The sequence below is a fragment of the Echinops telfairi genome, unplaced genomic scaffold (genome assembly GCF_000313985.2).
Source record: "Echinops telfairi isolate 266 unplaced genomic scaffold, ASM31398v2 ScPeMD7_8;HRSCAF=38, whole genome shotgun sequence".
Lineage (NCBI taxonomy): Eukaryota > Metazoa > Chordata > Mammalia > Afrosoricida > Tenrecidae > Echinops > Echinops telfairi.
In genome coordinates, this window is record NW_022103905.1 from 10,812,443 (window position 1) to 10,834,201 (window position 21,759).

At 39.7% G+C, this 21,759-nt stretch overlaps 1 protein-coding gene across 1 annotated transcript; it reads right to left on the reverse strand.

The window, feature by feature from the left end:
• Nucleotides 1–291: 291 nt before the first annotated feature.
• ARPP19 (cAMP regulated phosphoprotein 19) lies at nt 292–9,899 on the reverse strand. The gene is made up of 2 exons (XM_030884523.2): nt 9,688–9,899; nt 292–4,389 (listed from the first exon to the last, which is right to left on the reverse strand). Exons 1-2 carry the CDS (start codon nt 9,805–9,807, stop codon nt 4,249–4,251), a joined length of 261 nt encoding a protein of 86 aa, XP_030740383.1. The 5' UTR covers nt 9,808–9,899; the 3' UTR covers nt 292–4,248.
• Nucleotides 9,900–21,759: the final 11,860 nt, after the last annotated feature.

A 21,759-nucleotide genomic window follows, 5' to 3' on the forward strand; every position in this document is an offset into this window, starting at 1 on the left:
ATAGTCTGATTCTTTCTGCATATAGTAGCAGCGAAGGAGCTTGGTAGTGGTGTCAAATAGTCAATGGTTCAAGCCCACACCTACTCCAGAAGGGAAAAACGAGACCATCTGCTCCCGTGAAGATTCGGCCTTGGACACCCTAGGAAGGGTCCCTAGGAGCCAGCGTTGGCTTGGTGGCAGTGCGTTTCTCTCTTCTTCACAGTAGTAGCTAAAACCTAAATGTACCAACTTAAATACACTGACAAACAATTCAACATAACACAACAAAATTACAAATTAAATCAATAGAAATTAGGTAGATCAATTTATTTGTCTTTCACAATTATAATTGTAGAAGGGCTGTTTGACAAATTTCAGCATTTCTACAAACTATAGACATGTTCAACAAAAAGGCATTATTCTTGGCCCTTTAAATACAGGTAGTGTCCTATTGCATCCCATATGATAGAGATGCAGTAACAGTTGAGGGCACAATTAGAGAAATTAGGTGTTTTCTTCCAACTGCTTCTTGATAAATAACATTAACACAAACATCCATTAATGGCCATCAGGACCACCAGTGATTTGCAGAGTAAATCCATAACCTATCTATTTAAAAGACTGAATCTGGTTTAACAAGACTAAAATTGGTGTTTTTGACCTTTTAGGCTAGCAAGCCTGGACTGAGATTTCTCAGATACCAAATTTACAAATGTGGAAGGGGATTGGGAGAAGAGCTATGAGAATCCTGGCGTTGCATGCTCACACACAATCCAGATTAGGGAGTGTTTTGGTAAATGAAAAGTGTCCCTTGACTTGGCTATTAGGAAAGATATTCAGGATTGACAATCCATCACTGTTTAGTAAGGGCCATCAGTGGGCTTAAGAGACAAGCAGGGGTAGAAGAGGGTGAGGTAAGGCGAAATTATAGGAAAACGACAAATGGAGTATGTCTGAATGTTGGAGAATAGAAAAAGGTGACCAGAAACTGCTCTAGCTGCCCCTCAAAGGTGGTCTTCCCATTACTGGTGACCTCTTCCAGATCACCCAATTCAGGGCAGTCTGAATACAGGACTATCCCAACTTTAACAAGCCTGGACTCGGACTAAGAATACACTTCTGACCCAGTCAAAAGTAACAAGCACTCAGAGGTACAGTTCAGTTTTGTTACATTAAAGGAGGAGAGCAACTAGTTCCGACTGCTACGGAACAAGTAGGAGGGGGCCAGCAGGCCGTGATGAACAGCTCAGACATATTTTGGGGTCAGCAGCACGAGGATTAGACAACTTGTAGACTACAAACAAACCCCTTCCGATTCCAACAACCCCTATTATCCCAACTTGCCCAGAACTACAGTGGTTTTACTCTGACGTAGCTCAAAAGCAAAATGATTCTCGAAAACTCTTATCACATGAGGAGTTACTGGGACGTGACACAAACAGCACATTTCAGACCCTGGCCAGTTTTCACGCACAGATGTACTCTCCAACTTCAGGTGACCTACATTTGTTTCAAACGAACAGGACACTGATGAAAATCAGCCCATTTCTCAAACCACAAGCCTGAAACCATAGAAATGGGCAATTACGCTCCTCTAGTCAAAAATCTTCATTCAAGCAATGGTGAAATTGCCTGGAATTAGATCTTCAATAAACAGAGCTGTGAGACAGATCCAAAAATAAAGTTACAATCTCTCGACCCCAAGCACCAATGCTGAAGACTAAAGTATTACACCTACAAATCCTTAATGACAAGACTTTCCCAAGGAGAAATCCTGAGGTTTTACAAGCGCTGTGACTTTACAGAAGGCAGGTTGGTTTATGAGAAAGTTGCAATAAAAAGACAATCAACAATTTTTTACTTTGGGCACTTACTCGGCATTTCACAGATCCTCAACAAGTTTTGAGGTAGGTTAAATATTACCATTCATTGTACGTTGCCAACAAAAATTTGAGGAGGTTATTCAGCCCCAACCACAGCAAGAGTCTTATTTCAGTCAGGAATAACACGGTTCCTCTGATCTTTTGGATCAATCTTTCCACATGGGAATAGCTTGCAAACAATTCAGGAAAACAAAACAAAACAAAACAAAAGTCTAGATACTACAGAAATTTTACTTTGGGGTATTTCTGTAACTTTAAAAATCATTCGTATAATAGCTACACATATTTTGAAGTAACCTACATGCTCCTTTTCTGTAGAAAGAACATCCGACACATTACAAATGAGTGTGTCACTGATTTTGTTGTTGTTCTGCTCTGGAGGGGTAAGCAAGAAGAAAAATCAGCAAGCCGTGCTTGGTGTTAGGTAGCCTTTAGATGTAGGTGCTCAGCTCAAAGGACTATCTATAATGCTATGTTGGAGTTATCAAGACAAAGATGAAGAAAATAATAGTATCACCTCAGGCCACTGAACCTCATTATCATGCAACGGACAGCATTAACACATAATGAGGGCTGGAAAAGCAGTTCATTTATCCTAACTTAGATAGAGCCTGTTAAAATTTGCAATAGCCAGAACCACAAGTAAAATTTAAAACATTCAAGTGACATCTATAGAAACAGAATATTTAATTAATATTTTAATATGAATGTGTTCCACCAGTCATGTAAATTACTCAAATGGTAACAAGTCTAATTCACTTCACTCATTATATGCTAAAATTTTTACCAGAATTCAGCTCATCTTGACATAGGTTTCTGGGCCAGGCTTCTAAAGAATATAGTTCCTTTTATTTAAACAATTGTGAAACATTAACAATACAGGATTAAGAGTGGTTACTTAACACCTGAGAAATTATGAGAGCCCCATTATTGTGCTATGAAATATAGCATTCTCCAGAACAAATTTCCAACAGTACAGACACCTACATTCCCAAACAGACCTGCCAGCTCAACTCCACTTGAGTCAAAGAAGCAACATTTTAAAAGGGGGTGGGGTGGGGAGATGTACAAGCGCACATCAGAGCATCCCCTAACCTGTTGCCTGAATGGGACTCCTGGTTGACCTCCCAAGTGGAGACTTAAGTCCCCACTCAGTGCTGGTCTATCCAACTTTTTGTCCAGGATACAGGGAGGAGGTTGGGGCACACGAGGGCACATGCAGGGGAAAGGAGTATTGAAGCCTTTTATTTTAGTGTCCGCAAAGTTGACTGTAGAAGTAAAAAGTTTCTACATTAAAAAGTTCATATAAATTATATGAATTACAATTTTCTTAAAAGTCAGGATGAAATGTTCTGCATAGGACAAAGGATATGCCTAAGCAACATATCATATTTGCACAAGGCCACGGATGTCATGGATGTTAGTAACAAATGAAAAAGTTTACGTCTATTGCAGACTGAGTCAAGATTTCAGAGTTTGGTATTCTGTAAGCCCAAGATTGTAAACGACTCTCACTATACAAAAACTGTAATGACTGTATACAGAGTTTTGTGTAGGAACTCTTGTGCTTCTGGTTGGCACATCATCTACTTAATATGTGAAATTAACAACAGACATTTGTGAGAGGTTGTGCAAAACTACTGTATTTACAAAAATGGCACAAAAGTGAATTCAACAGTCGATGCACATGCATACTTCATTCACATCATCAACAACAAAAGGCATCCTAACGCTACAGACTAAAAAAAGAGTATTAGTCTCAACAGCAGCTATTAAGCACTAGTCACAGAAGTTATACCAGAATGGGCAAATATTGCCCAAGTACATTTCTATTGTTAAAGCTGAAACAGGTTTAAGGCCATTCAAGTTCAAGCAAAGGGATACAAATCTCTCAGAGACCCATCTATTTGTGTTGGACATACATGACTTTTCTCTCAACTTGTGGCCTTAAACTTCTGTTTTACAAGTCCAGAAGGAAAATTACAGCATAAATCAATAAAGTTATATTAAATTAGAAGAACATACAAAGCTATAGTTAAGATGAAATAAGGAACATCAAAACATTAAACTTGTAAAACTTGCTTGTTACTTGTGAGAACCAGTCCTTTACTAGGAGTGAGATAATATATACAATTATTTTCAAGTAGATTACTTTGTTACTCTAACATGTCCTTTTCATCAGTGCAGTTAAACTAATAAAAAAACTCTACATATGCCCTTACAACAGCAGCACCACACACACACACACACACACACACACCCTCTATCAATCTCAAATGACTTGGTGAATTGAAAGGAAATAAAGCAGAGAAGTGACATATTAAGAAGAAATAATGGGAAGTAGAAGATTCATGCAGTTCAGCTCTTTAATCAGCCAGCCAGCTTGCTAGCAACAAGGGATGGTTCCCGCTGAGGTGGGAATGTGGTCACCAGTGACCTCCGTCTTATCTGGGGCAGCAGTAGGAAGTTGTTTGTTCTTCATTTTTGCTTTAGCCATGTTGTAATCCCCAGAATCAAAATATTTTTGCTATAAGAAAAGTTAAAAAAAGGAGAGAATGCAGACATTAAACTTTCATATTGTAAATACACTGGTTTAAAATGTAAATGCAACTTACACTGTCAGTGTAATATTTTAGTCTAAAATCTTCAAACAAAATGTAAGTTAGAAGAAAAATAATTAAATCCCTGTGGCAAGTTCCAGTATACTTTAAAAAATAAACAAATACAGAGAAGTCTGGCAACAACCCCTTCTTCTTTGGACGTATTTCTATCACTGGTCCCAACACAGAGATAAATCCACATTGACCTTGGCATCGAGCTATGTGGAGGTCCAGAGTCCCAGATTTAAGGAAATGAAAACCTCTCATTTACGAATGGAGCAATCAGACTGAAACTCTAGTTTAAATTATTTTGAAAATAAAAACAAATTAGTCCATCAAATAACATTTGGAACTTGCCACCCTCCCCCAATTAACCTCTCCACTCAAAAACAAGCAAACCCCTCTCATTGCCATGGGCTCAGAGTGACCCTAGGAGGGTGACTCAGGTCAGAGTGCAACCGCCCCCTGTGGGTGGGTGTCTGATGCAGTAAATCTTTAAGGGACCAGACAGCCTCTTCTTTCTTCCAACGAGCAGCTGGTGGATTTGAACTACTGAACACTACCTAGTATGCCACCAGGGCTCCTCACTTAACCTTATTAACTATTAAAGCTATTTATAACTTTTGGTGTTCTGTCCTCTAGAGCAAGCATTTTGACAAGAAGTTACATCATATTTAACTAAAGCAGTTCACAGAAAAGAAAAAAAATCAAAGCCAAGGTTAAAGATAAATGCTATAGAAGATGGAAGATATAACTTCTCACCAAAAATGATCAAAATGCACATTCCCATACCTCCTTTGATCGAGTCTTGGTGACGTAGTGGATTATAAATGGGCTACTCCTAGCCACAAACGCCACAGTTCGATCCCACCAGAGGCTCCACAAGAGGAAGATGAAACTTTCTGCTCCAATAAAAACTGGCCACCTTAGAAGCCCACAGGGGCAATGACACTCTGCCCTACCGGGGTGCTGAGTCAAACTGACACAATGGCAGTACGTTTTTGGTTACCGATTTTATTCTTCACACAACTGTGCTTACAGTAGCTTTATCACTAAAATACCCCCTGTGATAAGTTTCTCAGTTTATCTGTTCCAGAGTGAAACTAGTTTTTTTATTTGCTTGGCTTCTGACTTCCATTTGTTTTGTTTAGCTCACCTACACTGAGTGAGAACTGTGTGAGAGGCACTGTTTGAGTGCTGGATGGAGATACAAAGATGGACAACAGTCAAGCAAGTTATTATTATTTTAAGTATATAAAGAATGTCTAAAGGAGGGGTCCCTAACACTGGCTAGAGTGAGTTTAGATAGCGGTTCTCAACCTGTCGCCCAATTCATAACAGTAGCAAAATGACAGTGAGGAAGTAGCAACGAAAATAATGCTATGGTTGGGGGTCCCCACAACACGAGGAACGGTGTTAAAGGGCCGCAGCATTAGGCAGGCTGAGAACTGCTGGTTTAGACTAAGGTTGAAGGAAGAAAAAGACACGTTCTCTCACAGGCACTGGGAATACCTCATGTGGTAAAGGGAAAGTGCTGGGAACTTACAGCTTCTTAGAAGTCTCACTGGGTGCCTTCTTGGCGGGAGGGTCTAAAGTTAGTATTGCTTTTCATGTAAAATAGAACACACAGTGCTAACAAGGAAAGCTGGACTAGGTCCTGCCAGGGATTGCTGCAGCTTCACTTCTACATATTTTGAAATGAGTGTTGGAAGGATCAAGAATAGTTTAAATTAGACTGAGAGCTGCCTCTGGGGGAGAACACAGCAGCTTGCCAAATTACTCACTGAGTCTAAAGCACAAAGTGAGAAATTTAAGACACGATGCAATTTTTTGGTAGAATTCTCCTAAGCCGATGTTGAACCTGGTTTTTTATTGATAATTTATTTCCCAATAAGTAGAAATTCAACATAAGGGGTTATCATTAAACTACAGGTTAGGCTACACAACTTGTGGAAAGGAAATCAAATTTATACAGTGTGGTTAGACCCAAAACTAGAACCGATGCTCAACATTGAGGACTGCCCTGGAAAGGAGTATGCCACTGCAAAAGGCAGGAAAGTGCTTAGAGAATCAGCAGAGACAATTATGTAACAAAGATGTCGGAGACAGCCCCCATAGAAGAGTTACAAGGAGTCCACCAGACTGCAGCAGAGCACTGAGGAAACAGTATTTCTCTGGTTCTTTGAGGCTTCCTCACCCCCTCCCACTGCTTTCAGTTCTGGGTAGATGGAAGCAAGTACCGATAAGAGCTCACACATGCAGAATCCAGGGCAGATAAACCCCTCAGGAGCAGAAATGGGAGGAGCGATGCCAAGAGGGTAAGAAGAACGTAGGGGTGGAGGGGAGGAAGGGGGAACCGATCACAAAGATCGACGCATAACTCACTCCACTCCCCAGGGGGATGACCAACAGAAAGGTGAGTGAAGAGACAGCGGTCAGTGCAACGTCTGAAAATAATAATAATCTATAATTTACCAAGGGCTCACGAGGGCGGGAGAGGAAGGAAAAAAGAGGAGCTGCTACTAAGTGCTCAAATAGAAAGTTAATGTTTAGAAAATATGATGGCAACTTATGCACAAATATGCTTGATACAATTGATGTAGGGAATGTTATGAGAGTTGTAAGAATCCCCAATAAAATGATTAAAATTTTAAAAAAAATGTCAGAGAAAAATATTAATGTATTAATCCTTTAGGTGGTATGAACCAAATCACTCCCCATTGTGTTCTCTCACTGAAACCCACAGGTAAAGTTGTTGTTCATAACAATTTTACATTTTTGGTGAGTTTTTAAAATAATAATCTTTAAAAATTCTGGATCATTTGGATAACAATATGAAAACCAAAGATGGGTAAGGTTCTACTTCCCCTCCCAATATAAGGGGCTACATTTACATCACTGGTAGTATTTATCACAGGGCCAGTCAGTGGATACCGATCATGTTTAATTTTGATGAAGCATTGTTTATTTATTTGGCCTTGTTTCTCTAACACGTCACAAACAAGCAAGAAAAATGTAGACTAGATTGCTTCATAACATCCCTCTTCTATCTCTGACTGCAGCCACTGTGTGCAAGGACATGCTACTAATCTCAAATGGATATACGTATGGGCATTAGTATCAAGTACAATAAAACTGAAAAGGAACTCAGAAATAATGTGGACTTCAACCTTGCCCGATGAGAACAACTGTTAAAGATGGTGAGGGAACTTGTGAAGCTGACTGTTCTGTGACAGAGGAAACCGAAACTTAGGACCCTCTGACCCAGACTTGTACAGAAGCATCTAAGAGCTTATTTTTCAAATTCTACAACCATTTCTTCAATTGGCCCTTTCTCCATTACACCAACTTCAAGATAAAATGCATACAAGTTCTAATCGAAAACTATTTAAAGTCATAAATAGTTGAAGCTCGTGGAAATTACAAAAAGTCTTAATGTTGGAGAAGCCTCAACATAGGTAAGGCTTAAGATTAGCAAAAGAATGTTCTCTAAATACAAGGGATCAGATCCCAAATCCAAAATTTAAAAGATTGTGTAATTCATTTTATAACTAAAAACTCATCTGATGTGAAATTAGTTTTATAATTTGACTCAATACATAACGCAGTTTCCAAGTTTGTGGAAAATGGAACTAAAAGGACAACTGAACTTTTTCACAGCCTTCTTGAGGGCCCTGATATACATTTCACCTTGTTGTAGCCACAATGAACATGGTTACTTCAGTCTGCTTTTTCCACTTATCCTCTGAATTTATGATTTCTATTGTATTTATTTATCACAGCTTATTTATCAATTTTTCTGCTAAACTATACCACTGCTTCTAATTACAGTTAAATCTTCAATCCTTTTTTTTTTTTTTAAATCTTCAATCCTTTTAAGACCTTTTCCTTTATTTGGAATTATGTTTTTAGATTAATTCATAAGAAATTAGTCCTTCTAAGAATGTGAACATTTTAATAAGTCTTAATTCATACCCCTTTCTAAAAGGAGAGTGATTCATTTAAAATGTTACACATACAAACGTCAAACTCACCAGTTGGCATTATTTTAAATGTTTTTCTATTTTAGTTGTATGCATACCACTGCGTGATTACGCTAATGTACATTTCATTGATTTGTCACGGATAAACATTTCCCTATGGACTTAATATTTCTCTATTAAAATTACCTTTTATGTACTATATTATCTCATTTACTCTTCATGATACAGAAGGATTTAAAGTTTTATATAATTTGGCTCTTCCTTATCATTCCTATTATTTCAAAGTTGTGAATATTAATCATCGTGAAAAACAAAAATACATCATTTTTCTGCTACCTAAAAAACAATTTATTAAAATGCTTTCTACTTAATATACTCAGATATATAAAAACAATACACATATCTTAAAGCACATAAAAATATTAGTATATTTAAGAAGAAACATGAGATGGCATCTGATTCAGTACATTGATTCTCTTTTGTAAATATGATTTTGTCCACTTCACTGTATGATAGGAAGGGGTTAAAAACTTAAGGAACAAATAAAACAGTATCTCAATTCAGCGCTCACTGTTAAGAAATAAGTTTTTAGTTTACAAGACATGGAAAGATTTTACAAAAAATATTTTCCCATTAATTTGTACTACTAAAATGAAAATGTATAAACTTAAGGGGATTAAAAAATTCTTTTCCCATGAGCTTTTTGACATCCCCTCATATTACTCTTGACTGAGAAAAGGGCATTATGAAAAGACAGTAAACTGGTATTCTATAAGTAACCTCATCCTAGTGAAAATTACTTTAAGTATTTAGGTGTTATGTGGGAATCACCTTTTAATTAATCAGTTAGAAATTTTAGAATAGAGGCAGCATGGCTATAAATGGCTGCTTTTGAAGAGAATAAGGAGTGGATTTTATACATGCCTGGGCTAGGTTGCCTATAATCTCTATAAAGGCAGGTTCTGTTATACTATAATCTACAATTTTCTATGTAATTGAAATCAATCCTTATTAAAATATTAAAGAATTGCAGCTACATATAAAATGCTATGCACACATATACACCAAAGGGGCTTTGAAAAAATTTTTTTTGAAAATTCCATTATCTTTTACCTCTATTTCCCCATATACTTTTTGAAGCTCCCTCAACTATGTGACTGGTAAGTTACTGATATACATCAATATACCAGTACTTTGTACTCATAGGGCTTAGGCATTTGAATATTGCACACGAGAACTTACCCCTTTCTGCAATCGTTTCCTTAAAAAATCTGAACCTCCAGGCTTTTGTCCCAGATGAGGATACCTTGCTTTTAATTTTGCTTCTTCAGCTTTCTCCGGACTAGTCACTTTATCTTCCATTTCCTGAAATGATATTAAACAAGTTTGTAGTTCTCTGCGACAAGTATAATTTAAAATAATTCACCTCTTAATATATGAATTGATTTCTGTTTTCCAATCCAAATAACAGAGCATCTGACTAAGAAATCAAGCACAGAACCCTTTTAAAACATCTCTACTTGTTTTTCAAATTATCCATGTGATAGCTCTATTATAGCTCTGATGCATGTGTAACACCCCACACACTGGGTAAAAATATCAAGACAGCTCAGCTCTGCAGTCTTACTTGTCATTACTTTCCAGTCATGTAGAATACATTTACAGTTAGTCACCTTCTATGGAACTCTTCAGATCTCTATACTGAATCCTAATACTTTTAAAAACAAAGATTTCTTTGTCTCTTGTTTTATCCAAGTTATGTGACATACTACTAAGATTTCTTACTTGAAGTTAACATCTAATTGATCAAATAGATAAAGCAACCAATTTATATCTCTATAGTCATATTAAAAATGCAGAATACGGAATACAGAATTACCATATATACTCGAGTATAAGCCGACCTGACTATCAGTTGAGGCACCTAATTTTACCACAAAAACTGCACTAAATGTGCTGGACAAACTTGGGCTTATACACAAATATATACGGTAATATAGACATAGACAGTAAATAAGATGGGGGGATCATATCTGATCTCCTCAAGCTTCCTTATTGCCAAGGGGTAGGGGGTTAGACATGCCTTCTGACTCCATTATACTTCACTCTGATGACAACTGCACTCTACGTCTAAGCTGGGCTTGATAATGCATTGCAATGGCCACAGAGCAGTCAAGACAAATCCAAATTACAGTGGTGCATTAGGAAAGAATAGGTTACCACAAGTCAAGACCAGTAAATAGTAAGGACATAGTCGTTGTTCCACAGAAACACCTCTCCTCAGCTAGCAGTCAAGTCCCTCTCCAACCTCACCCTTGCAGCCAAATGGTTCCTTTACTTCTGCTTCTGTGGGCCAGGATGCCAGCCTGCCTGCCACTCTGCCGCAACAGTTCCAGTTTCAGCACAGCTCCTCCTGCTCTGTCTCAGTCTCCATGCCACACTCTCTGATGCCTCTGGTCTCAGGCACTGCCACTTCAGACAGCGATCCAAACATCCTGGGCTCACTCTCTGCTGCTGCTTCAAGAACGGATGATCTTTGTTGCCACCGGAAGGATAATGAAATCTGACCAACCTCTTCTAATTAGTGTTACATGCACCCTATTTGCATAGTCCCACTTAGTCATTTGGTGGGAGTTAAGAGACTTGGCAGAGAAACCACATTAAGATTTTCACTCTACCACATGTCAATCCCCGTGAACTTTTAAAAGCCCTCCTCTTATATACTGTCTAATTAATGTTTAGGTCAAAGATCTCATTCTTTAGTATATCAAAACCTATTTTCTGACCAAGCAATGTCAATATTTTCTTTTCAGTCATTTTTAATACCAGTCTTGATAAGGTCTACCTTCTTTCCAAAAGCCGTATTTTACCAGGAAACTGTCACTTTCAGGTCAGTACTGCAGAAGAATGAATCAGAAGAAACAAAGCTGCCCTGGGATGGGGGAGCGGGGCCCACTCTCTAGCTAGTGAACGAACTCCATTTTGCACATCAGCTCGGTAAAATAACGGACAATTACCTCCCAAGCTGATTAGTGCAAAAGCCGTTGAATCCATTCATTACGCACCAATCTACTGTTTTATACGCACCAATTAGATCATCTATCCATCTATTAATTATTAATCACCTCACAACTTTTGCATATATTTTCCTTAAAATTAGTCATGCATGTTTTACAATCTTATTTGCTTCATGTATTGTTAACATTTCCTTCACCTTGAGCAACTTCCTTGTGTGTTTACATCTCATTTTTAGACTTGGAAAAATTTAAAAAGAAAGTGGCTACTATCAAATATGCTTGATTGTGACAGGGCTACTCTTCATTTTCCCTTTCTGCTGAGTGTTCTCCTTGCTTGTCTTTTATGCTGCAGTGTTTCATACATCTACGCTGACTGAGTGGTCAGATCATTCAATCATTCGGTATACGCAATATTTAACCAGGGTGATCTGCTGGAGCGAGAGACAGACATTGAAGAGGTGATTCTGCTGCTCATTCCATTCAAGAAGGGCATGTTCCAACGACAGCTCTCAAATCTGCCATTGCACACTGGCCTCAAGCTATAGGTAGATTTCATAATAGAAAAATTAACGTTTGCCAAGCTTACCACACTTCAGCTGTCAATTAACTAAAGAATCAGCTGTAGTTGTGTGGCTGCTGTTACCTGGCAGGGACATATGTGCTGCTGGTCCCACTGTGCCTTCCTTCCTTACCTACCTGCTGTCCCACTCTGCTGGCAGCAAGATGGCTCATAAGCAAATATATTATTTGGACAAATACTTCAGTGAACATTATGAGGACCAGCACATCATGTTACCCAGAGAACTTTCCAAAAAAGCACCCCAAACCCATTTAAAAGTGAGGGTGACTTGGTGTTCTCTTGGCGTCTAGGCTGGGTACATCTCGTGACTCATGAGCCACTTTCAAAAGAGCAACAAAAATGAAGACTACATAGGGATTTCCAAATAAATCTTTTCCAAGCTTAATGTTTATGTGTTTATATGGTGTAGTATTTAGTGAATGGAAAATATGTACAATTATCCATCCACACCTGTGCATGAGCTATATTCGTCACAGCAACAAAGCTTAGTTAAATAACTGTAAATAAATTACTATATGGTTTTTAAGACATAACATCCTTTAATCAGTTTTTTTTTAAATCTAAGTAAATTGCCTGTTGGACTTTTACCTGTTACTTTTGTTTATAATAAAGTTTCAGTGTTTCATCTGTTACTACTGGAAGTTAAAAAAAAAAAAGCTGGTTCAACCCTGAACAAAAAAGTGAATACTTAGTATACAGAGAACATGATGTAGTCTATGTAATTAATGTCTTTTCTGAAGATTTTTCCAAGAGTCATTTAACTTACATAGGATTTTTGCCTAGTAAATTTATAGCTATAGCCTAACCCTCATGTAAGACAGGACTATGGTGGAGAAATCCTCTAAGTTTAAGGTGATCCCTTATATTAGAAGATGGGCTGGGTTACAGCGTCCTTCTTATGGCTCAACTGTAACTGCAGACATCGACTGTGAGCAGCACAAAGGTGTTCCTACTGCTGCAACACAGTGGACTTGAGAGGTGGGACCTACCCTTAGGTTTCCCTGTTGTTTTAAAATTACGCTGGTTGAAAAGAGCTCCAAGCTCACTGCAACCCTCAATTCCAGCACCTTCAGATGCAGGAGTGTGGGGTTAAGGGTAAGAGGGAACCCCACAAAACATCACAGGTTTGGTAGGCGCAATTGTACAGCGATAATAAGTAGAGATTATAGTAAAGTCATAGAGAGCATGAGAGTTAAAGGATAGACTCAAGTAATGGAGTCAGACGCAATTCATGGTAGCATATCTCACCTCAGCCCGGCTTGATGGTCCTCGTGGAGGGGGCTTAGCTGTCAGAGAAGAAGCCGCTGCTTCGTCCTCCTTAGTCACCTTCTCCAGCCACCCTCTGGCCAGCCACCCTCTCGAGTACCAGGGAGCCTCGTTATTTATTGCTAACCAGGCATCATAGAGTCATACATCACAGAAAGGGGCAATACAATTCATTCTAGAACAAGTTTGATCATTCTGGTGTCTCATACAATAAAGCGGGCAATTACTATCCTGGGAGACATGCAAGTTCCCTGATAGTGGACAATAACCTGAGTCACCAGGAGGGGTATTAACATAGGCAATACGAGCAATAGGAGGGGGATGACCTAAGGGTGAACGTGCAATAGTAAGAGGAGGGAATAGGGGCCATGTGTGGCAAGATAGTAGCCTAAGCTTAGTCATCTTAGAGTGGTCCCGGGCTTGCCTATGGGCACTGCTTCGAGGGAACAATAACAGAAAGGAATGGGCTTTATTTAGGGTGAGTCAGACTAATAGTCTAGCCACTATAGATGGCTGATGTTAAGGAGAATAACCTCTGACTTACTTTCGCTGTCTAAAGAACAGTCACGCTAAAGCAGCTAAGTTTGGTACATATTTTGGGGAGACAACTTAAGAGAAATCCTTCTGTTCCCCACACAGGAGTGTTAAGAATCGCTGATGGCACAACGCTCAAGTGCTCTACTGCTTACCAAAATGCTGACAGTTGAAGCCCAGGACTCCCTATAGGAGAAAAGACTGGAAAATCTGCTCGGGCTAAAGATTATATTGACGTGGGTGTTAAGTATACCCTATGGGGCAGTTCTACTCTGTCTTATAAAAGCCTCATCTTTGTCCCAAGGAGTGGCTGGTGGTTTTGAATTGCTAACCTTGTGGTTAGCATCGCAACATAACCCACTACACCACCATTACTCTCCCACTCTGATCTATAGGATGGTACAAGTTAGAAACAACATTAAGACACATGATAACAAAAGAATGGAATCGTTTATCCCGGGCTGGCATAATGGCTTTTATCCTTGGTTACTAGTTGAAAGGACGGCAGTCAGAAGCCACCCGGCAGCACCAGCACAGAGTAGCTTGGCAATGTACTTTCCGAAGATTAAAGCCACCGACAATCTGCTGGAGCAGTTTACTCTGGCACCCATGGGACTGCTCTGAGTGAGAAGAACAAAGTTGACGGCAAGTAAGTTTTAGTGGCACCCTGCACTTCTACTAAGACAATTTAGCTTTCTTGAATTGAGAACTCTCCGCTTCTTTTGCTCATCAGTTCTCTGTAGCTACAGCTCTTTAGGTTCAGCCACAAGGCATTGGGAGCAGGAGACTGAGGCTCAGAACAGTGTGGCTTGTAAAGGGTCACTTTTTCTACAATCTCTAGAAACATCAGCCTCCCTCCTTTTGCTCAGCTATCCCTTCTAATAGTTAGTCACTTTCTTGCACAGAGCTGCTGGTGGTTTGGAACTGCTCACCTTCCGATTAGCACAACACATAACTCACTACATCACCAGGGCCCTTTAAGTACATTTACACATATACATATGAGGGGGTAGGCACTGGCCAACAGGGATGTAATGTGAGGGGGATAGTGTATTTGGAGTTCATTCCACCAAGTCAGACTGTTAATCAAGCTTTCTATTTAGAGGTTCTGAAAAGATTGCACAACAGTGTGCGACAAAAAAAGCCTGCTTTGTGGAAGACTTTTGCCACGATGGCAATGCACCTGCTTGTGCAGCCTCTCAGTGGGCCAGTTTGGGCAAAGAAACAACATGCCTCTCTTGCCTCACACACATGACCTCGCTCTGTGTGACTGTTTGTTTCTGTGAATGAAGAGGGACATGAAAGGACAGCCATTTGACTACGTAAAAGAGGTGGAAAAAAAGAGAGAAAGAAGTTCTGTCAGTCATCCAAACAAATGAGTTTGAAAAATGTTTCCAAGAATGGAAGTGCAGATTTGACAAATGTATTTAAGTGTAATGGAGAGTGCTTTGAAGGTGATATGGTTGTTTTTTTAAAAAAATTAAATACACAGCTTTTTTTGGGGGGGGAAATCCAGTTTTGTTTGGGTACCCCTCGTATGAATAAAAGAAAACATTCAACCAATCAACTATTTGTAGTTAATTATGGACTGATAATATGGCTGAGTGAGTTACCACTATTTAGCCTTCAGCACAGAATGACACTGTAAAAGTAAAAAGTTTTAATGTTATAGCTTAGCCACAGTAACGCCATTTTGTGTAGATGCACCATTTTAAAATAATTGCCAGTTAAGACATAAGCACCACCCTGTTCCCGTTAAAGATTGCCATACTGTTTCTCAATAACAGGATGCCTGCAGTCAGCCACCTAGCCGACCACAGGGAAGTCCATATTTAACCTATGTTAACCAACTTTGTTGACCGACCCCCACCAGGTGCCTGTCCTCAATTTAAACCCGGAAAAATTCCCCCTTTCGCCAATCAGAACCCTGTAACTATGCTTCTGCTTCTGTACACCCGCTTCTGCTTTGCCCAAATCCTATAAAAGGTCCACCGCCCCTCCGCTCGGGACGCTTGGTCCCCGAGAGTCCATAGCGTCCACCAGCGCTGGTGTTCTGACAATAAACTCCTCTTGCTGTTTGCATCCGAGTGGCTGTGTCTCGGTCTTTGGGCGGGGCCTCCCTAGAGAAGGACTTCTTCGGAGAGTCTTTCAGACACAGCAGCATCTGTAATAAAAATCCGACCAGTCTAAGCAATTTCTCCTCTACTTGCTCAGCAATATGCTCACTGATGCAGTGACTGATGAATAAGTACAAAGGATTAATGGAAGCCAACAAGTCTTTGTGAAATTGCCAGGAAGGCACTCATACTGCATCAGCCTCTATGGAAAATCACTGCTGTCCTATTAAGTCCTTGCTGTTTGCCAGTGCCTGCCATTTAATGAGTGCTTCACAGACGGCTCCCGAATTAACAAATACAGTGGGCTCCAACTGCTTAAACAAAGCTAAGGTGCTCCTAACCCTTGACGATTTCACCATCAGCTTATCTTCAAAAACATTGCATGTTATACCATAGGCCCCTACAGGCTCACCACAGGCATTATAAGTATTAGGAGTCTTACATAATAGTACGGGCAAAGCTGGCAAACTTGCATTATCAAACACAGAATTAAGATAGCAGAGCCATTGTTTACATGGAAATATTTTCAAGTTTTTCTCTTGTTCTACTTCCAAAAATGCACCTTTTAAACTGAACAGAGTATTTTAGTTGAGCGCAATACTTTAACCTTTTCCAAGATATTTTACTAATTTAATCTGATGAATCTTATTAAAAGGAGGGGGCTGCTTAGTGACGCTATGGGCAAGGCATTGGGGTGCTACCTGTAGGGTTGGCAGTTCAAAACTACCAGGTGCTAAGGTGCGACACAGAAGATGAGGCTGTCTGGTTGGAAGATGTAGTCTCAGAAACCATATCTAGGGCCACTAAGAGTTGGAATCAACCCAATGGCAATGGGTTTGTTTTTACAATAAAAACACATACATATATGAATATATATCCATACATCCTTCTGGTTTCTTTCAGATTTCTTAAGTGGCTGTGACGGTTAATTGATGAATCAATTTAGCTAAGCAACAGTATCCAACTGTTTGGTCAAACACTAGTCTAGGTGCTACTATGTCATGCCTTGCTTCCTGCTCTTTGAAGTACAGCACATGAGATTTGGTTCAGATCTTCAAGCATCTCAAAAAAGCTTTTTGCCTTAGTAGTAACTGTCACCATGCCTTAGGATAATCACCTCTACCTCATCCAGAGGGATTTGCTTTTGTGTTTGATCCTCAATCCATGTCATTAGCAATTTCTCCATATTCCTCGCTTGTTAACTGCTCCTTTAACAGTGTAGAGCAGGGGTCTTCAAACTGCAGCCCATCGAGGACCTTTATCCGACCCACTGGTGTTTTTGCCCCGTTTTGTTTTTTTTACTTCAAAAGAAGGTATATGCAGTATGCATAGGAATTTGTTTTTTCTAAAACTATAGTCTGGCCCTCCAATGGGTCTGAGGGACAGTGAACCGGCCCTGTGTCTAAAAAGTGAGGACCCCTGGTGTCGAGAGTATTTTCTGTTTTTGATGACTGTCCATCAAGATGCCGCAAACATGAGCAGTGGCAGGCACACAATTTTCCACCTTCCTGTTAGTTACCGACTTCTTTGGTTTCATTTCCAATCAATATTTCTCTTTTGCCTCTGACTTATCACTAGCATGGTTTGCTATGTTTGGGTGTCATGATGCACCTTCATAGGAATAAACAAATTAAAAAATAGAATGCTACAATATTTAAAAGATGGATGACACGCAAGATTGAGAATAAATGCTGCTACCTACAGTTCAAAGCATGGGCTATCATGTGGTAAACTTTTTGGATAGTTAAGTACTGCCGATTCTGACTTAGAACAATCCCATATTAGGTAGTCGAGGCTGTAAATCTTTACAAGAGTCAATAGCCTCCACTTTCTCCCACAGAGCGGCTGGGGGGTTTACATTGCTGACCATGCAATTAGCAGCCTAATGCTTAACCAAGTAGTCCAGTACATACATAAACCAGTAACAGGCATTTATTATGACTAGGAAGACCAAAGTATTATGGATTAAGTATTGTATCTTGATTCAATGGCAGTGAGTATCATAATATACCTGGCAGCCCAACTGCTCTGTATACAAAACACATGAGCTACAGCCAACAGTTACATAAGGGAAGCTGTAACACTCACAGGGCATGCCTGTAGCTGCAAATGATTAAATCAGTTGGCCATAAAGATTTCTCTTATGTGCCTTACAAGCAAAAAGGAGTTGTCCTGGCCATATACTCTTGGCAAAATTCCTCTACTCTTCCCATCACCAAACCTATGGATTTTTAAAATGTTTTATTTCATGTGAAAGTTTTGCAGCCAATGAAAGTTTCCATTTAACAATTTTTATACCAATTATTCCTCCAAATTACTTACACGTTCCACTGTCAGTTGTCTGTCTGTCTGTCTGAATCTAGTTCTTCCTTAGCTTCTACTTTTGCGTCAGGGTAAATGTGGACACTTTGGTCCTCATACAGTCCGTTATGGGAACACAGCACACAAGGTTTACTTTATGAGGCACACTATGACTTGACGGAAGGGTAACCTCTGGGAGTGGTCACCATTGTCTTTGGTTCTTTAGTCTCTCCTGATCTAGTAAGTCTGGTCTTTTTTAGGAATTTGAGTTTTGTTCTACATTTCTTTCCCATTCTATCTGAAACCTTCAATTGTGTACAAATACTATAGATTTGAAGAGAAATGACTTCCGTAATCTCTACCCTATTACCTAATCTATAGATTTTGGACTTGCCAGTCCCCTCTATAATTACATGAGCCAATTAAAAAAATTAAATCAACTTCTTTTTCTCTTGAAACACAGAGTCCCTGGATGATACAAGCACTCAATGACAAACTAGCTAAATAGTTGTTGGTCCCAGCAAAACCATATTGGGTTCTACTCTACACACAGGGTCACCACTGCCCCACAGAATGAAAAGTACGTACACACACACACACACACACACACACACACACACACACACACGGCCTTGGTGGTGCAGCAGCTTAAGCACTCAGCTGTGAATGGAGAAAGTTGAGGCAGTCTGCTTCTGGAAAGATCCACAGCCTGGGAACCCTCCGGGGGCAGTTCTACTCTGGGTCGCTAAGAGCCAGAACCAATGTATGAAAATAGGTTTTGTTTTCTGTATACATGCATTCATACAGATGGAGGGCAGCTTGAAAAAGTTCATGGAAAACTACAATGAAATGATGATGGGATTTTCCCTTACACATTTTGAAGCCCCCTAGTATCTACTCACTGACTGGTTCAGTTTCTCTAGAGAGCCCTAACACATGGATCTAAGCAAAGATTTTTATATGATCATGGTCTAGCTCTCTCTTTAATTGTCGTATTTGCACTGCCACATAATATTCCTTTAGCAACGGTTCCAACTCAAGAGTTCTATAGAAAATTCATTCAACTAGTATTTCTTTTATAATGCCAAGGCACTATCGGAGAAAGAAAGAAAAGAAAAGCAGGATATTTGATCTCACAATGAAAACAGAATGATTTGTTTGTAAGTTTCCAAATGCCTCCTTCTACCCTCAGGACATTGTTTCTGAGCTCAAGGGCTATTCAAAGTGGAATAGATGAATGACACAACTATGATGTCTCTGCTAAAATGTTCAAATGCTTCCACTTCAGTGATAAGTAGTGCTCTGTAACTAGAGCCATACTCTGCAGTCCTACTTCAACTGCCCAGGCTAACAAGAACAGAGCTGTATTTAAGTTATAAATAACATCTGTGGCACTAAAGAGTTAAATGACCATGTGTGAGGATTTTTCAAAGAGAAAAGTAGTAGGATAATCACACGGCCTAGGGGACTATGTTCACTTGCCTTATACTCAAAACTCCCTGTGGCCAGATTCTCAACACATTGGAGATTTCTTTCTGGCAAAATACATGCCACGCAATTCATCGATTTAGGAGTTTACCGGTTTGTTTGTATTTCATTTGCTTTAGTTTTAAAGTAGTATAAAAGCCATGAGATAGATCATATTTTTCCTCAGGTCTGTACATATTTAATTAACAGCCCATTAACAAGTAAGGGCCAGGGGCCGCCTTCTCTAACAAGGATGCACACATGGCTCAAAGTACAAAAAGGAGTAACTTAGGTGTAACACGACAGGGAGCCAATTCTCAATTGAAGAAGGGACATTATACATTCCGAACACTTTGCTATAACAGCAATTGCTATAAATGGCCCTCACATCAAATTTTAATGTAAAAACTCATTAAGGAAAAAAAAACCCTGAAGGTATCCATATTATTCAAAGGCCTAACCTTAGCTGTTCAAGTAAAACCATTTCACTCTAGAAAGTAACACTTCGACAACATATTAATAAGCCTCCTAAAAGTCAATTACATAGCCCACTACTATACAGAAGCCAACTCTCAGGTTGACTTCAGTTCAGTCACGACACAGTAGACATATTTTTCTGGGTTCCTAATCATAAGGAGTAATCAACATCATAATAATCATGGAACTGCTAATATTACTGCTAAATATACACTGTAACGATAATAATACTTTTTTTGCTCTCACAGACTTTTTTTTATTGCATAATGTTAAAAAGCATCCAGCATTTTCCAGCAAAATACTCCCCCAACCATGTGGTGATTTTGCCATGATGCTATTCTTGTTTCCTTGGGGTTTTTCCCACCTGTTACTTTGGATGGATGGATTGTGATAAGCGTTGTACCCCAATAAAATGATTTTAAAAAGGAATATGTAAAAGGTCCAAACCCACTACCACCAACTGGATTCCAACTCATAAGGGCCCTGTATAGTTGAGTTTAAAACACCAGATTAGGAGCATGGGTATATTAAGCAGAAATGCTTACAAAGTTCAAGGAACAGATTATGTACCAGTTATGCTAATGATGTCTGGTTTTTCTTTTTTAGAAACTGATCGACTTTTTCATCAACACGATACGTGGGTATTTTCAAAAGCCAGCCACACGATCCGGAGGATAATGATGGAGGAAGAGGACCAGGGCTGGCCTAGATGAAACATACAGTTCTCTATATCCATATATGAAGGAGCCCTAAATGGTGTAGTGGTTCCGAGTTGGGTTGCTAATCCTATCAATGTTGGCAATTCCAGCCAACTAGCTAACTGCTCCACGGGGCAAAGATAAGGCTTTCACTGCTTCCCAAAGAATTACAGCCTCCGAAAACGCAGAGTCCGTTCTATTATGTCCTCTTGGGTCACTATGAGTTTGGATGGACTTGATGGCAGTGAGTTATATTCATAATTTGAGCCACATAGATTTCTGCCATATTTCCCGACATCCGAAAGATACTATGTTACTGGTTAACTTATCTGATCAATTTAGCAGAAATACTTAAATCCAAGCTTTCCCAGGAAAGAAGCCATTTCCCATGATTCCCATTTTACAGATGAGAACAACGGAATCCTCAAGAGTTGAGTGACGAAGATCACAAGGTTTACGAACAAGTATCGGAACTGCAATGAACTGAAAGGCCAAGCCAGGTCCAGCTCCAGGGCAGACCTAGCGATGCCGCCATTGAAGAGAACAGCAGGCATACAAAGAAATCCAGGGAGTCCAGGAGAATAATCAAACAACTTTAGTGGAACTGATCAAACAAACTAAAAAAACCCTAAGTGACGTCCGTAAGGGCTGGGTTCTGGCCTCCGGTGCCCACTTTAGCGAGAAGGCAACACTCGGAGGGCTTCAAAAGGCGTGTCGCTGGCACGCCGGAAGGACGCTCCAAATCCCAGCACGTTGGTGGAGCTCCATACCAGGAGGATGCGACGGTCAGTTCTGCAACGACCGGGCTTCCCACGCCGGACACCGGCGCCCCCGACCCGGATTCCGGGCGCGCCCTG

Bases quoted from the DNA above. Each gene is read 5' to 3' on its own strand.
- ARPP19 (XM_030884523.2), bottom strand. From the start codon at position 9,807: ATGGAAGATAAAGTGACTAGTCCGGAGAAAGCTGAAGAAGCAAAATTA. The intron at 4,390-9,687 runs GTAAGTTCTCGT...CTTTTCTTATAG, and splicing joins GGAAACGATTGCAGAAAGGG to CAAAAATATTTTGATTCTGG.